Source organism: Cebidichthys violaceus, unplaced genomic scaffold (genome assembly GCF_023349555.1).
Source record: "Cebidichthys violaceus isolate CVI_PGR_0920_01 unplaced genomic scaffold, fCebVio1.0.p SCAF_57, whole genome shotgun sequence".
NCBI lineage: Eukaryota > Metazoa > Chordata > Actinopteri > Perciformes > Stichaeidae > Cebidichthys > Cebidichthys violaceus.
The window spans coordinates 790,270-806,099 of record NW_027176783.1 but is presented as its reverse complement, the minus strand read 5'-3'; the positions used below and the strand labels follow the sequence as shown (position 1 = coordinate 806,099).

General features: G+C 42.2%; 1 protein-coding gene across 1 annotated transcript; it reads left to right on the top strand.

Annotated features, from left to right (window-relative positions):
- The first annotated feature begins 568 nt into the window (after positions 1-568).
- LOC137888713 (UPF0746 protein DDB_G0281095-like) lies at positions 569-6,851 on the top strand. Its single transcript, XM_068732160.1, has 6 exons — positions 569-827; positions 1,361-1,486; positions 1,767-2,015; positions 2,145-2,180; positions 2,378-2,410; positions 3,900-6,851. The coding sequence occupies exons 2-6, from the start codon at positions 1,370-1,372 to the stop codon at positions 4,095-4,097; spliced, it is 633 nt and encodes a 210-aa protein (XP_068588261.1). The 5' UTR covers positions 569-827; positions 1,361-1,369; the 3' UTR covers positions 4,098-6,851.
- The last annotated feature ends 8,979 nt before the right edge of the window (positions 6,852-15,830 follow it).

Here is a 15,830-nt window from a genome sequence, read left to right as displayed (position 1 = left end):
GGCCGACATTCTCAAAGCTCATCAACGTTTTCAATTTTCTTCGACCAGTTGAAAAATGTTGAATGTGCACGGACAGGCAAAAACCTGCTGCATGGAACGCCCACAAAGCCTAGATCACGCTTCAGAAGGATGTTTTCAAGGAGGATGTTACTGGTGTGTTGCTTTAAATGTTGACGTCGAAAGGACTTGTTGGGCAACATTGTCTCAATTCTTTGGTAACGTATGTAGATAGGAAATGAAGCATTGAAGACTCTCGCCATCAGGTCTGTGATCTGAGATTCCTACATGTTTGAACAGTAGAATGCAGCAGCTTTCTTCTGTTAACAGGATATTTATTTGGGTTTCCTCTTCGTACGCTCAGAGGTTTCAAGCAGCTCTCAGCAGTTAATACAAACTTTGTTGCAGCAAAGATGAAGAACATCTTTCCAAAACTTGCCCTCAAAACACTCAGCACCTTTGTCTCAATCATTGTGCTTTTTATTTACAATGTTGTTCTTGACAAGGATCTGGTGTGTAATTGTGAAGATAAAGATTATGGCTGCAGTTCCTACATGGCTATGCCATGTGTTATTTTATTTTTGTTACATCTGTGGACGGAGAAGATAGTGGAATGTTTCTATAGAGAATGTTGTTTTTTTTTTTGTTATCACACAATCCCAAAGCTTGTGAAGGCAGTTTCCATAGCTCTGCTGTGGGCCATATTCGTGTTCATCGATGGAGACTGGTACGTTTGCTGTAAGGATGATAGAAAGTTGGCCTGCAAAAAAAAAGAAAACATCACAGCTGAGGAACAGACGATCATCGCTGAACTGAAAATCGAATCCAAGGTGAGTTTCTTTTCTTTTATCACATCGTGGGAGTCTGTGTTCTATCATCAGTACAAAGTAATGTTCTACTCGGAGGATCAGAATTTATTCAAGGTTTTTATCTTGAGTTTCTATCAAGAATATCTTGAGCGTTTATAGTCTTGTGTTGTTGAGATGATTCTCTCGAGGTGACGTGATAATATGAAGCCATTAACTCTGGAAAATAAAGATTCTTATCCAGAGGCCAACAGATAATTCTACTACACCGTTTAAGGACCGACACCCCACTGTACTCGTCAATTTAGACATTTTGATTTTTCTTCAATAACTCGTCTTCTTTCAGACTAGAGATTTATTTTATACTTTATTTATTTACGTCTGTAGATTTCTACTAAAGTCACCAAAAGTTACCATTAAATAATGCCTCATTTGCATATTCAAACATAACATTTAAGAAAATGAACCTGTGATCTGAAGGTAACGCAGTGAGCCGCATTACTGCAGCCACAGCTGTTTTTCAGATTCCATAACCGTCTGTGTTCCCTCTTTTTCAGGTTATCGGCATGGGTATGATCTTGGGTATCCTTGTAGTGGTTGTCATCATGTCATTTATTGAAATGGCGAAATGCTGCAATGAGAAACAAAAACAGTACGACAAAACTATTGAAGCAGCAACCCAGGTAAAGAACCAACACCACCTGTTGGCGTCATGTTGAGCTTCATGTGTCTTTGTCATTTCATCTGGATTTTAGAGGCTTTAGCGCTCCTTCACTTTCATCCACACTGAAATATCTCTGATATCTGATGGATTGTCATGAAACTTGAGACATCATGTTGGTGATCTTCTGACTCCTTTTTCTAGCAACAATGTCAACAGAAAGAAACATCGAGCAGGATTCTTATTCAAACTCTGAAAAGTGAATCATATGTGTGTGTGTGTGTGTGTGTGTGTGTCAATAGGGTCAACAACAGGGGCAACAACAGGGGCAACAACAGGGTCAACAACAGGAGCAACAACAGGGTCAACAACAGGAGCAACAACAGGAGCAACAACAGGGTCAACAACAGGGTCAACAACAGGAGCAACAACAGGGTCAACAACAGGAGCAACAACAGGAGCAACAACAGGGGCAACAACAGGGTCAACAACAGGAGCAACAACAGGGTCAACAACAGGAGCAACAACAGGAGCAACAACAGGAGCAACAGGTGCAACATTTTAATAAACAGTTGTTAATTGGTGGGCAGTAAGACGACAGAGACGGAAAAAAACAAAAAGAGAGGACAGTAATAATTTCAATTCTTTTAACTTTTATTCTTTTGTATGAAACTGTGCAGGTTGATGGAACAGAACTTCAACCCTTGAGATCAAAGGTGAATAATCCACCTCTATCATTCTATTCTATACAATTCAACCAATTCTGTCCCGTTTTAAATGCTGTAGTGATGTTTCATAAAGCTCATGGTACGAAAGACAGAAACCTAGAAAAACTTGACAACAACTTTATATGTTATTGTTTCCTTATGAAAATGAAAAAGTCTAAACTCTCTCTGTGTGAAACTGTTTACAGAACAGAATTCATCTGAGAGAACAGAACCAAGAGGTAAATCATCTGTTTACAGAGTTACACCGTTTTCTTTAGACTTTTGGCATCGCCACCAACACTAACGTAACACTATAATAATAATAATAATGATGATAATAATAATGAATGATAGTGATAGAAGTCTGTATCAGTTGTGGATCCTGAAGATTCCTGTGACTGACATGTGATCAGTACAGACTCCACCAGAGGTCTCTGCTCCATCACTCTTCATGTTGATGGTTTACAAGAAGACCTGAAGAACCAATCACAGATGTGATATTTATTTTATGAACTCTGTTACTGAACACGACACCAGAGCTTCACTCACAAAAAGCTTGATTTAAAAATATCCACAATTGGCAGGTTGAGAAATGTGACCCACGACTTGAGCTGCTGCTGACCTCTAAACAGTCTTCTCACTAGAGAGAAATATATTCACCAAATCAATTCATCACACTATGAGGGTCAGGTAAACGGCGACAGGTAACATCCAGGTCATGTTGAGCAGCTGAGGGAAGTGAAAGCTGGTGTGTAGATGGAGTGTCAGTCAGGTTATGGGGGAAGGAGGGAAAGAGGTCCAGAGTCTCAACACCAGCCAACATGAACCAGATCAACCTCACTGCTGCTCTGCTGTCTGACGGAGATCAGACCCTTCAGGTCTGAACGCAGACGAGTGGACGCTGATAGAGCATGAATTAATGTGGTGTCATGGTCACATGGTCACATGGTGTCATGGTCACATGGTGTCATGGTCACATGACGGTCATTTATCAGACGCTTTTATCCAAAGCGACTTACAGATTCAATATCTATCTACGCACCGTAGACGCAGCTACGGGAGACATTTTGGGGTGAAAAGTCTTGCTCAAGGACACATTGGCATGGGATCGAACCGCCGACCCTCTGATTGAAAGGCGGCCACTTAGCCACGGTCACCCCACATGGTCACATGGTCACATGGTGTCATGGTCACATGGTCACATACAGAGAATGTTCAGGTGTCTGCTCACCTTTTGGCCATGTTTGTTCTCCTGTTGGCAAGATTTAATATTGTCTGTCCTCTGTCTCTTGGTGTATTTTGCTATAATATCACTCTTATTATTAATATTATTGTAGTAGTATTACAGTATATTCTCAACAGGAGGATCCTCTTCTGGATCAGAAACCAGGTCCATCAGACGTGGATGTACATGTTAATACAACACACTGCTGAGACTTTTGATAATTACCTTTAATCAGTAATCATTATGTTAATCATCAGACATGGATTATTTCTTTTGTTGATTCTGTTATTTGTAATGACAGTAGAAACATGTTTTTGTAATATGATTTATATTCTCTGTATTCGACAGCTTTCTGCTCCCAGTACTCTGCTCAACTTAATCATGAGCTATAGTAACAGTTTTGATTTTCATCAATTAGCTTTTGCTTTCACAGCTAATAGTATGAAGTTAGCATGCTAACGTTCTGAGTTTCATCTGTATTTCTCTCATTCATAAACTTTCAGATGTGTGATGTTGTACTACTGCCCGAAGACGTCGCAATATCAGTGGTGGGCCGTGCATTTTATACCTGGGCCTTCAGAGCTGTCCTTCTCATTATGACGCCACAGCTACGGTTATTATTAGTTTCTAGGGGTGTAATAATACACGTATTCATATTAAACCGTTCGGTACGAGGCGTAGGAACTGAACAATACCTCTGAATAATACTCGTGCATTTGGAAAATACAGAAGCTTAAATTGTGGGAAATATAATGTTTTGGGTGGACTGCGCTCACGTAACAGACAACAGGCTGTGTGACCTCTGAACCGGAACCAAAAAACCCAAAACAAAAAACAGCTGAGGCACCGCACGTGTGTTCTGGCAGGCTACGCTAAACTAGCTTAGCAGGTCAACAACAGCAGCACACAAGCTATGAACTCTCCCCGCAGCGTTTAGGTAACTGTTCCCTACTGATTCATTCAGGGCTAATGCAATCACCACACACTCCCCATTTCTCCACACCATAATTCTTGCTTTGTAACAGAAATCCCAAACAGATTCAATTGTACGGACAATAACAATAACTTTGGATGTAAAAAAACAAATGCAGTTCACTTAAAGACAAACTCCATCCTCCTTTCTTTGTTGACAAAGAGTTCAATCCCGGCCCGCGGGCGCCCGGACCGGGTCCGGTCCTCAGGTTAGCGTAGCGTAGCTCCAAACACCAAGACGCTCAGTTAAAATAAAACGCATTCTTAGCCATAAAATGTGCAACGCTTCTCCGACGCCGTCAGCCAGGAATACCATTCATACAAATCCTTCTCCATGCTGAGTCAGAGCTGGCAGCCGACTGTCCAGCTTTTCCTCAAATGTTGCCAGTAACTCCGCCACGAAATACGTTTCTCCTCCTCCTTCAGTCATTTGATGTTAAATAAACAAAGCTAGGTAAGAAAAATAATAATAATCTACAACACGCAAAACCCTAAAAATGTCACAATTTCTTCCATATCTTCCCACTTGAACTCTTACTACGACGACTAACTTGGACTGCCAGCGTCCTTAGGTTTCACATTGGTCACACGCTCGCCCACTGACCAATCACAGCGCACGCTACTGCAGAGCTGCAGCTACTGCAGAGATGCACGTTAATACTGAGCAGCACGTTAATGACGACGTACTTGTAGGCCAGCTAGAAGGCTCTGATAGGTCAAAGAACACGCCCAACATGTCAAAATAAAGATCTGATTGGTTGAAGACTATGACAATCAACAATATCGTCCCCATTTACTTTAATCTGCAAAGGGCTTCACTTGTGAGTCTGAAGGCCTCGGCCTCTCTTCTTACCTAGAGACATAGAGGTGAAATGTGATTGGATCAGAGCTCTACTTAAAACAAGCTGTGCTGGAAGCAGAGCAACTGAGGAAGACAGGAGCTGTGCAATGACACAATACGATAATGGGGAAAATATCTGTATAAATTATAATACATGTAGTGTATTTATGAAAAATGATTACATTATAAAATAGCTATAACTTGGTGATTCTGTTTAGGCCAGCAGAGAAGGCTTAGCTGGCCCTGACGGCCCACCACTGCGCAATATATATACACTCCAATATTACCGGTAGTATCGTTGAGGTTCTCTCTCTTTTCTGCATTTCAGATTCATACTCTTGGATTGAATCTTGTATTTGTGGGGCTTTTATTTTGAAAGGGTGGGACTGTGTGGGTGAGAGAGGGGGAGAGGAGACAGAATCATAATGTTTGACACACAAACACAGAGGTTGTTAAATGACAGAGATAATGTGCATTTATACTCCGTTATACTTGTTAGAAGGGCTGAATTGTTTGCGAAATTGTGAGTTCAGGTGTTAGAGGCACCGTATTGCTGCGCAGCAGAACAATGAATGAAAAAAGACACCAAAAAAAGTAACGTAGAGAGACATAGGGCTCTGTGTCTCTTGTAAGAAGGCGCCGGCTGCACGGACGTGCAGTTACGACACACACACACACACACACACACACACACACACACACACACACACACACACACACACACACACAGCCTTCAAGTCAGCATGCAGGGTAGGAGGTGACACAAGGACATTGTAGGACTTGTAGGGCTTTCCAGGTTTCAGGGCATTTAAGGTACTTTCCATACAGATGAATTTCGGTGATTATAGCAATCTCAGCGGCTATCACAGTCTTAGATATAGATATGCGCACAGTACATTGAAACCTGTTGACATATGCATTAGCCATTAGCCCTTGGCATGGAGGCGCATACCGACACACACAATGTTTACTTTTTAACTTTTTATCCATCTAGGCTTCTGATTGGGTTCCATATGACTTTACGTTCTCCTCGTTAAAGGCATTGAGCCGCGTTCTTGCCCCTTAAGGACAAGGGTGACATTTATGCAGAAGAGTACGTATACTTGAGAATACTCTGTTATTAATATCATGCTGGGCAAAAAGGTGTATTATGTTTTGTATCTTTTATTTTGTTGATGTATTATCATGTGTCCCTGTAACCTGTTGAAAACATACGATGAGGAACATGTGTCTGAGTATAATAACAACCAGTGAGCTCGGTGTGTCATACGTCCCGAGTACCAGAGGAGCTCGTTAACGATAAGTCCTTCAATGTGTGACCAGCATTAAGGGGGTTATCGTGCCTCATGTCATGCCTCACGAGGAAGGTTCAAACTTTCCCCCAGTGTTTCTAGAGTATAAATATTCTCGGTTTTAGACTGTAGGCAGTAGTTGGGGAGAAGTCCACCTGGTCTTTACCTGTGAGGGGTTGAAAATGTAATTATTCAAATCTCCGGACTTTTGAAAACAGCTTGCTCACTGAGTTCAGGGTTTTAATCTTTTTCGATTTTTGAACAATACTTTTTGTAATAATTTTTTCTCTGTATTTGAACCAAAAAAAACCATACTTTGAATTGGACGAAATAAACAAGTAAAGATTTGACTATTTTGTTGACGACTCTTTTTCCCTTCTTTTCGGGGACATCGGCACTCCGAGAGAGGGTTCTCCTCTCAGGGGGAGGTCTCCCAGCGCCTGTGGTAAGTTGAAGGATTTCCAGCACGGCACACACACACACATATATATATATATACATATATTCACATCCGTTTTCTACAGTTAAGAGAGGCCTGGGGAAGCCCCGCTTCAAGCCGGTCCTAAATCGACCGTGAGTTTGAAAGAGCTTTAAATCTGTTGGGCTCTGAGAAGGGGTAGAAAAATACTTTACTTTATTTTTAGTATTAAACATTTAAAGACCGACGGCTATTCAAGCGATAGATTATACTAAAAAGTAGATCAATGTTTTTTGCGATCAGGAAAATAAAGCGAAAGAACAACTAATTGTGCTTATCTTGGTGATTTATTACTATTTGAGACAATTGGCGACCCATAAAGGTTTCTCTTAGCGGAGGCTATTGAAGGAAAATTTGGGTGAGTGCACGGGGAAGCTCCCCCACACAACTCTCCCTCAGGCCAGGTGAGTGAGTCACATAGAGAGAGAACTGGTCCTCCGCCGCTCTCCCCCTTCTCGCAGTCCTTCCCTGCACTAGGGGCGCTCTCGGAGGGCGACCGGACATCGGGACGCACGTCTCGTTGATCCGTTGTCACCCCGGCGGCAGCCCAGGGTCTGCCCGTCGCCGGCCAGGTCCCTTCAGTTTGCGTACCCACTCCTGAGGGATCCTCGTTGGCTTCTGTTCGTTTCAAACAGAAGGCCTCTTTTCCATTTACATTTTTAGAATGTGCAGTGTGTGCAGCGACATACTCCTTGTTGTTAGACCTCCGAACCATCTGTGGGGAAAGAGCTCTATCCATTCAGCTGAATTATTATTAGTGTCTGTTCAATAAATGTTTTTATATTTTAAGAGTTTTCTCATCTTGCTTATTTCTCACAAATAAGCAAAACGTTTTTTTTTTCCACCACAAAATGGCGACGAGGATGGGATCGGACGAGCAATCAGGACTCCTTTAGACGACAGAAGCGCAAATAATAGTTGATTCTTCCCAGAAGGCGAGAGGCTGTCGTCAGACGGGGTTTGAAATTGCCGTACCCATCCTGGAACTGGAAAAGAATCCCACCCAGTGAGAAATTATTTTTGTGATGGAACAGACACTTTAAAGTGGTAAACTTGATTCTCGCACATAAGGATGCTGGACATTAGAGTCCTGGTTAACTTGTCATTTTTAGAGAAGATTTGGTGTGTGTATATATATATATATATATATATATATATATATATATATATACATCAGGTGGGTACAGCTTCTACTCAGCTTCTTCAGTGTCTTGTTTTTTTTTTTTTAAAGATTGGCTTAGTGAATATGTAATTTGTTCCATTTGAAAGATGTCCCATACTTTTTGGATCCATATGTCGTATGTAGGTGGATCCGGTTTGAACCTTCTGATGGTTATACCCTTCAATCCTGCTGTGAGCAGTATGTTTAGAAGGTATTGTTTGCCCCTCCCATCCAGGCCTTCAGGTATCGCTTCCAATAGAGCTACTGTGGGGTCTTGGGGGTCTTGTTGGATGTCCTGTTGGAATATCTCTTTGAGGCTATCAAAGACTTCTCTCCAATATGCATTTAACTCAGGGCACAGCCAGAATATATGTGTGTGATTGGCAGCGCGTGGTCCACAGTTCCACCAACACAAGTTGGAATGTGTTGGGCCCATCTTGGCTACTATTTCAAACTCAAACACCTGGAGGGACAGACGTGTCCTAGTGAACTTGTAGGTTTTAAAGAAGATTTGGTGTATCCTTTCAAGTTCATTGATTGTGGAGAGGAGGATCTGATGGTTCACCGTGTCAAACGCCGCAGACAGGTCCAGGAGAATCAGGACAGAGGAGAGAGAGTTCGCTCTCGCGGCGTGAAGCGACTCTGTTACCGCAAGGAGGGCCGTCTCTGTCGAGTGACCCACTTTCAACCCGGACTGGTGAGGGTCCAAAAGGCTGTTTTGGTGGAGATAGGAAGACAGTTGGTTAAAGACAGCACGTTCAAGTGTTTTGGATAGAAAGGGTAGAAGAGAAACCGGTCTGAAGTTCTTGACATCAGAGGGGTCAAGTGATGGTTTCTTCAGAAGGGGGGTGACTCTGGCGGTCTTGAAGGCCGTGGGAAAGCATCCTGAAACAAGAGATGTGTTGATGAGGTGGGTGAGGAAAGGAAGGAGTTCAGTCGCAATAGACTGAAGAAGAGGGGAAGGGATCGGGTCAAGGGAGCACGTGGTGGGGCGGTTAGACGTAACAAGGTTGAGGACCTCGTTAGGGGAGAGAGGAGCCAGAAAGGGTAAGATGGGGCGTGGAGATGGGAGGGAGAGCTGTGGGGGCAGGATTGGACAGGGAGAGAGGGGCTGAGAGAAGGAGGATCTGATATCGTTTACCTTCTTGTCAAAGAAGTTGGCAAAATCATCAGGGAGAAGGGAGGAAGTAGGAGGAGGGGGTGGGGGTTGGAGGAGTGAAGTGAAAGTTTCAAAGAGTTTTTTAGGATTGGAAGCAGAGGTTAGGATTTTAGAGCGGAAGAACGCAGCTTTAGCAGTAGATAGAGAGGAGGAAAATGTGGGAAGAAGAGCTTGGAAGTTAAGAAGGTCCTCCGGGAGTTTGCCTTTTCTCCATTTACGCTCAGCCTCTCTTAGGCTCCGTCTATCAATCACATGATGAAACATGACCCAACAGAGCTGTTGAACATCTACAAGTGGTCTTCAGAACCATCTGTAAGCGGTACCACAGCATCACACCTAACTGATTCTGCCTCACAACATTCACCACATGCAGAATGTTACATGTAGGCTTCACTGCTGATTCCCTACATTGACAGCACACATGTCAAGAGAAGATGAGAGGTTTGAGGAAGTGTGGTTTGGAAGAGAGATGAGATAGAGAAGTTATGTATGATGGACATTTATTGGACAGAAAATGCTGCTGCTGCCTCTGCTTCTCTGTCTCCCACACAATCTGAGTTGTCACAGGGGTGTGTCCACATGTGTCATTGACACGAGACCCAGGAATGGAGGAGAAGGACATGTCTGACTGGCTGGACAGGCAGACTGAACTCAGAGATCACAGTGATAAGGGTGATGTTTACAAAACAAGATGTACATCATTACCAACGTTAAAAAAGAGTCACTCATCTTATGTTTGATAAGAAGACACACACCATGGTTTCAAATGTCGACATGGCTGAGCTGTCTGAGGTGTCCTCCTCTCTATGGTCTGCACACAAATATGACGTAGGACCGGTGAGGGGGGCGACTCCTCTGGTGGTTCACCCAGAATCTGATCTCTGTTCATGCATGAAGCAATATCCACTCAAACAAGAGACTATTGATGGTATTACACCTGAGTCTCTATTGAAGGCTGGTGTAATAGTCCAGTGTGATAATTCACCGGTGCGCACACCAATTTTTCCGGTAAAGAAAATTCGAGACCTGGGGGAACCGACTGAGTGACGATTTGTCTAAGATTTACAAGCGGTTAATTAAAGCTTCGGTGCACCGCGAGCACTTAACATTTCTACTCCACACACCATTGTGTCACTCATCCCTCCAGACATGACCCATTTTTCCGTCATCGACTTGGCCAATGCATTTTTTTTTTTCAGTACCTGTACTCAAAGACGGTCAATTTTGTCTCTACCTTGACCCGGTGTCCCCAGGGATAGTCAGAAAGCCCTGGTGTATTTAACAGTGCCTTGAGAGACAATCTGGCTCATTTATATTTACCAAATGGTTCTGCCTTGTTACAATATGTTGATGACATGATGTGCAGTCCCACAGAAGAAGCATGCGAATTAGTGACATTTATCCAATGTCAATTTTTGGCTGCAAATGGTCACAAGGCTATCTGTCCAAATTGCAATTTGCTCTCGATAAAGTTTCATGTCTGGGACAAGTGATCACAGCAGAGGGCAAAACCTTCCTCCCAAAAGAATACAGGCAATTCAAAATGTGCCTAAACCACAACCTAAGAAACAAATGATGAGCTTTATATGAATGATGTCACAGTATAGACCAGGGGTATTCAATTAAAATTCCAAAAGGTCCAGATTGAGAAAATCTCCTTGTGCAAAGGTCCGAAAAATTACAATAATATCTAACTTGCGCTATTTAGTGATATATAAGACTGCAACATGCTGAACATGCTGAAGAGACAGAGACAAACACAGAGGAAGAGGGCGTGAGAAAAAGAAGAAAAAAAAGACAGAGGGGCAGAGACTTTGAGACACACATCAGCTGAATGTGGCCAATCAGAACATAGGAGAAGACAGTGCCCACAATCTCCATGGAACAAAGACTGGTGGGAGGGCTCAACCTCAGACTGAGGGGAGGAGCAGGGGGCGGGGCAGACCTCAGTGAGGTCGACACACACACATTACAACACAGAGGGTGAGTTAACTTTAGATTCTAACTATGACAAACTTGTACATCAATACACACATTAGAAACTAGACAAACACCACTCACACCCACATACCATGTGTATTCACATGAAAATGAAGGTTTTAGAAAGTTGCCAAAAGTCACGTTAACTATTAAAGGTAAAAATGTTACATTTTTGATTGGCTCAGGAGGCCTACCAATTTCTGAGCCATACACAAAGCCCTTGTCCTGTACATTAGATGATATCACAGTTAAACACTCATTTCTGCGGTCTGACTGCTGCCCTATAAATCTGTTATGAGAGATTTCATGTGTGTATTTAGAATAATCCTCACATCGGGCCCTGATGGCCTGATATTGAGCAGAAAGAATCCTACAATCAAATGATGAAACATGACCCAACAGATCTGTTGAACATCTACAAGTGGTCTTCAGAACCATCTGTAAGCGGTACCACAGCATCACACCTAACTGATTCTGCCTCACAACATTCACCACATGCAGAATGTTACATGTAGGCTTCACTGCTGATTCCCTACATTGACAGCACACATGTCAAGAGAAGATGAGAGGTTTGAGGAAGTGTGGTTTGGAAAAGAGATGAGATAGAGAAGTTATGTATGATGGACATTTATTGGACAGAAAATGCTGCTGCTGCCTCTGCTTCTCTGTCTCCCACACAATCTGAGTTGTCACAGGGGTGTGTCCACATGTGTCATTGACACGAGACCCAGGAATGGAGGAGAAGGACATGTCTGACTGGCTGGACAGGCAGACTGAACTCAGAGATCACAGTGATAAGGGTGATGTTTACAAAACAAGATGTACATCATTACCAACGTTAAAAAAGAGTCACTCATCTTATGTTTGATAAGAAGACACACACCATGGTTTCAAATGTCGACATGGCTGAGCTGTCCGAGGTGTCCTCCTCTCTATGGTCTGCACACAAATATGACGTAGGACCGGTGAGGGGGGCGACTCCTCTGGTGGTTCACCCAGAATCTGATCTCTGTTCATGCATGAAGCAATATCCACTCAAACAAGAGACTATTGATGGTATTACACCCGAGTCTCTATTGAAGGCTGGTGTAATAGTCCAATGTGATGATTCACCGGTGCGCACACCAATTTCCTACAGGCAATCCAAAATGTGCCTAAACCACAACCTAAGAAACAAATGATGAGCTTTTAGGAATGACGTCATAGTATAGACAATGGATCCCAACCATTCAGAAAGAGAGGCATCCCTCTTCCATGATTCATGGTGAACATCTTAATGTGCAAGACGGACTAACCTGGACCGACTACTTGACTGCTGCTTTAATGGCATAAAGAACGCTTTACTGTCAGCTCTGACACTTGGACTACCTAAGCTTGACACACCGTCCACACAGTACGTTGACCTAAGAGACGGTTATATGACATCAGTTTGGACTCAGGACCATGGGGGGACAGAGACCTGCTGCATATGTCTCTACTAAACTGGACCCTGCAGCAGCTGACCTTCCTCTGTGTCTGCTGCTGTGGCACGTGACATTGTTGGTTAGGGTGAGCTCACACTCATGGTTCCTTATGTTGTTTCACACAATAGATTAGACTGTGACGTGTTTAAAACATTACCACAGCCTATGCTCGTACCGATAGAACACGTCAGAAGAGTGAGCCGAAGATCCAAAACATTTTAGACGTCATACATGTGCATTCCATTGTTTAGTTCAGATTCTGCAACATCTGACTTTTCCCTCTCATTAGGACTATGAAAGTAACATTTCTGTGTAATAATTGTGTTTCTTATTACAGCTATCTGAGAAATATGATCCCACAAAAACAGCTAATGCTTTATTTTGGGTAATATGTGTTGATGTTTCGATAAATTGTAAATACTTTAATGGCCATAGGATTGGCCAAAGGGGGAATTGTTGTGGAATTTTATCATATTGTTCTTCTAGTTATAACTTGAATCGCTGAAAGCTGAACATGTGCAGACGAGGCCAACCAGTTTATTTAAGTAATAAATGTTATCATATCGAAGGCATATCATGTATGGCTTGCTATGACGTCATCCTGATCTCACCACCTAACCCTAACCCATGAAAACAATACCAAGGCTGGATCCTGGTCTTGGTGGATGCATCGGCAGACAGAGGAGGTGAGATAATGTGCATTTATACTCTGTTAAACTACTCCTCGTTGTTAGACCTCCGAACCATCTGTGGGGAAAGAGCTCTATCCATTCAGCTGAATGGATAGAGCTAAATTATTATTGTGATCTAGGCTTTGTGGAACGCCCACAAAGCCTAGATCACACTTCAGAAGGATGTTTTCAAGGAGGATGGAGGATGTTACTGGTGTGTCGTTTTAAATGTTGACGTCGAAAGGACTTGTTGGGCAACATTGTCTCCATTCTTTGGTAACGTATGTAGATAGGAAATAAAGCATTGAAGACTCTCGCCATCAGGTCTGTGATCTGAGATTCCTACATGTTAACAGGATATATAGTTTGGGTTTCCTCTTCGTACGCTCAGAGGTTTCAAGCAGCTCTCAGCAGTTGTTGCAAACTTTGTTGCAGCAAAGATGAATTACATCTTTCCAAAGTTTGCTCTCGAACAACTCGGCACCTTTGTCTCACTCGTTGTGATTTTTATTTATAAAGTTGTTCTTGGCAAGGATGTGGATTGTAATTGTGAAGATACCGCTCATGGCTGCAGTTTCTACATCACTATGCCATGTTTGATTTTATTTTTGTTACAACTGTGGACGGACAAGACACTGAGTTATACATGTGTCTGTAGAGAAAGTTGTTGTGTTTTTTTGTATCGTACATTCCCAAAGCTTGTGAGGGCAGTTTTCATAGGTCTGCTGTGGGTCATATCCGTGTTAATTGATGGAGACTGGTACGTTTGCTGTCTGGATGATAGAAAGTTAGCCTGCAAAACAGAAGACAACCTTACCGATGAGGATCTGACGACCATCGCCAAACTGAAAATCCACTCCTTGGTGAGTTTTTTTTTTCTTTTATCACATCATGGAAGTGTTCTTCCATCAGTCTGTGTGTTATCTGCACTCAGTATCTGTACACATTACACTTACATCTCACTTGTTTATAGAACTGTTATCTGTTTGTTTGTGCACTTTATTTTATATTTTACTCTAAATTTTAGTATATTTCAATTTTTTGCACTGTGTTGATTGTTTAATGTTATGCACCACCAGTTATGTCAAATTCCTTGTATGTGCAAAATACCTTGGCAATGAATGGTTCTGATTCTGAAAGTAATGCTGTTCTACTCGGAGGATCAGAATTTATTCAAGGTTTTATCTTGAGTTTCTATCAAGAATATCTTGAGCGTTTATAGTCTTGTGTTTTTGAGACGATTCTCTCAAGGTGACGTGATAATATGAAGCCATTAACTCTGGGAAATAAAGATTCTTATCCAGAGACCAACAGATAATTCTACTACACCGTTTAAGGACAGACGCCCCACTGCACTCGTCAATTTAGACATTTTGATCTATTTATCTTCTATAACTCGTCTTCTTTCAGACTAGAGGAAATAAAACATTTATTTTACTACTTTGTTTATTTCAAAGATTAGATTAGATTAGAAAACTTTATTAATCCTCAGTGGGGAAATTCATTTGCCACCCAAAAATTCATACAGACAACAATAGACAGTGCACAACAGACAAAAACACAACAAAGAATAAATAATACCAGAAAATGCCATATGAAACATGATTGACATCAGAAAGATAAAAACCTCTAAAGGTGTTCATTACAAAATCAAACTGCTGCTGGAACGAAAGACCTTCTTAGTCGTTCAGTAGAACACTGAGGCATCCTGAGTCTCTCACTAAATGAGCTTCTGAGTCCATTGAAGACATGTGTGATGGATGGCCTTCAAAAGAAACAATTGTTTTTAACTTGGCCCTTGTTCGCTTTTCAACAGTGACGTCAATTGAGTTTGGGGTTAGGCCAATCACTGAGCCAGCCTTTCTGATCATCTTCTTGATCCTGTTGATATCATCTGCAGTGATGCCGCCTCTCAGCAGAGCACAGCATAGAAGAGGACACTAGCTAAGATCTCCTGATAGAAAACATGAAGCTTTCTGCTGATGTCAAAGGATCTAAGCTTCCTCAAGAAGAAGAGTCTTGACTGAACCTTTTTAAATACAGCATCAGTGTTCTTCTTCCAGTTTAACGTACTGTCCAGATAGACCCCAAGATATTTATATCACTGGACAATTTCTATCTGCTGACCCGCAATTATCACTGGGGAGACCTCCTCATTCTTCCTTCTGAAATCAATAACCAACTCTTTGGTCTTTCCAACATTTAGTCTTAAAAAATGTTCATCACACCAGCTGACAAAAGATTCAATCTCCCGTTTATAGGCCAGGTCATTGCCTCGGGTAAGTAGACCAACCAGGGCAGTGTCATCTGAGGACTTCTGGATGTTACAGGACACATGGCTCTGCCTATAGTCAGCTGTATAAAGTGAGGATAAAAAAGGGTCTGTACATTTCTCTTAAATTCACCAGAAGTTGCT

What these genes read in the sequence shown, in the direction of transcription:
- LOC137888713 (XM_068732160.1), top strand. Translation starts at nt 1,370, where the DNA reads ATGGGTATGATCTTGGGTATCCTTGTAGTGGTTGTCATCATGTCATTT. An exon ending in CTATTGAAGCAGCAACCCAG is followed by an intron (nt 1,487 to 1,766) that starts GTAAAGAACCAA and finishes GTGTGTCAATAG; the next exon opens with GGTCAACAACAGGGGCAACA. An exon ending in AGCAACAACAGGAGCAACAG is followed by an intron (nt 2,016 to 2,144) that starts GTGCAACATTTT and finishes GAAACTGTGCAG; the next exon opens with GTTGATGGAACAGAACTTCA.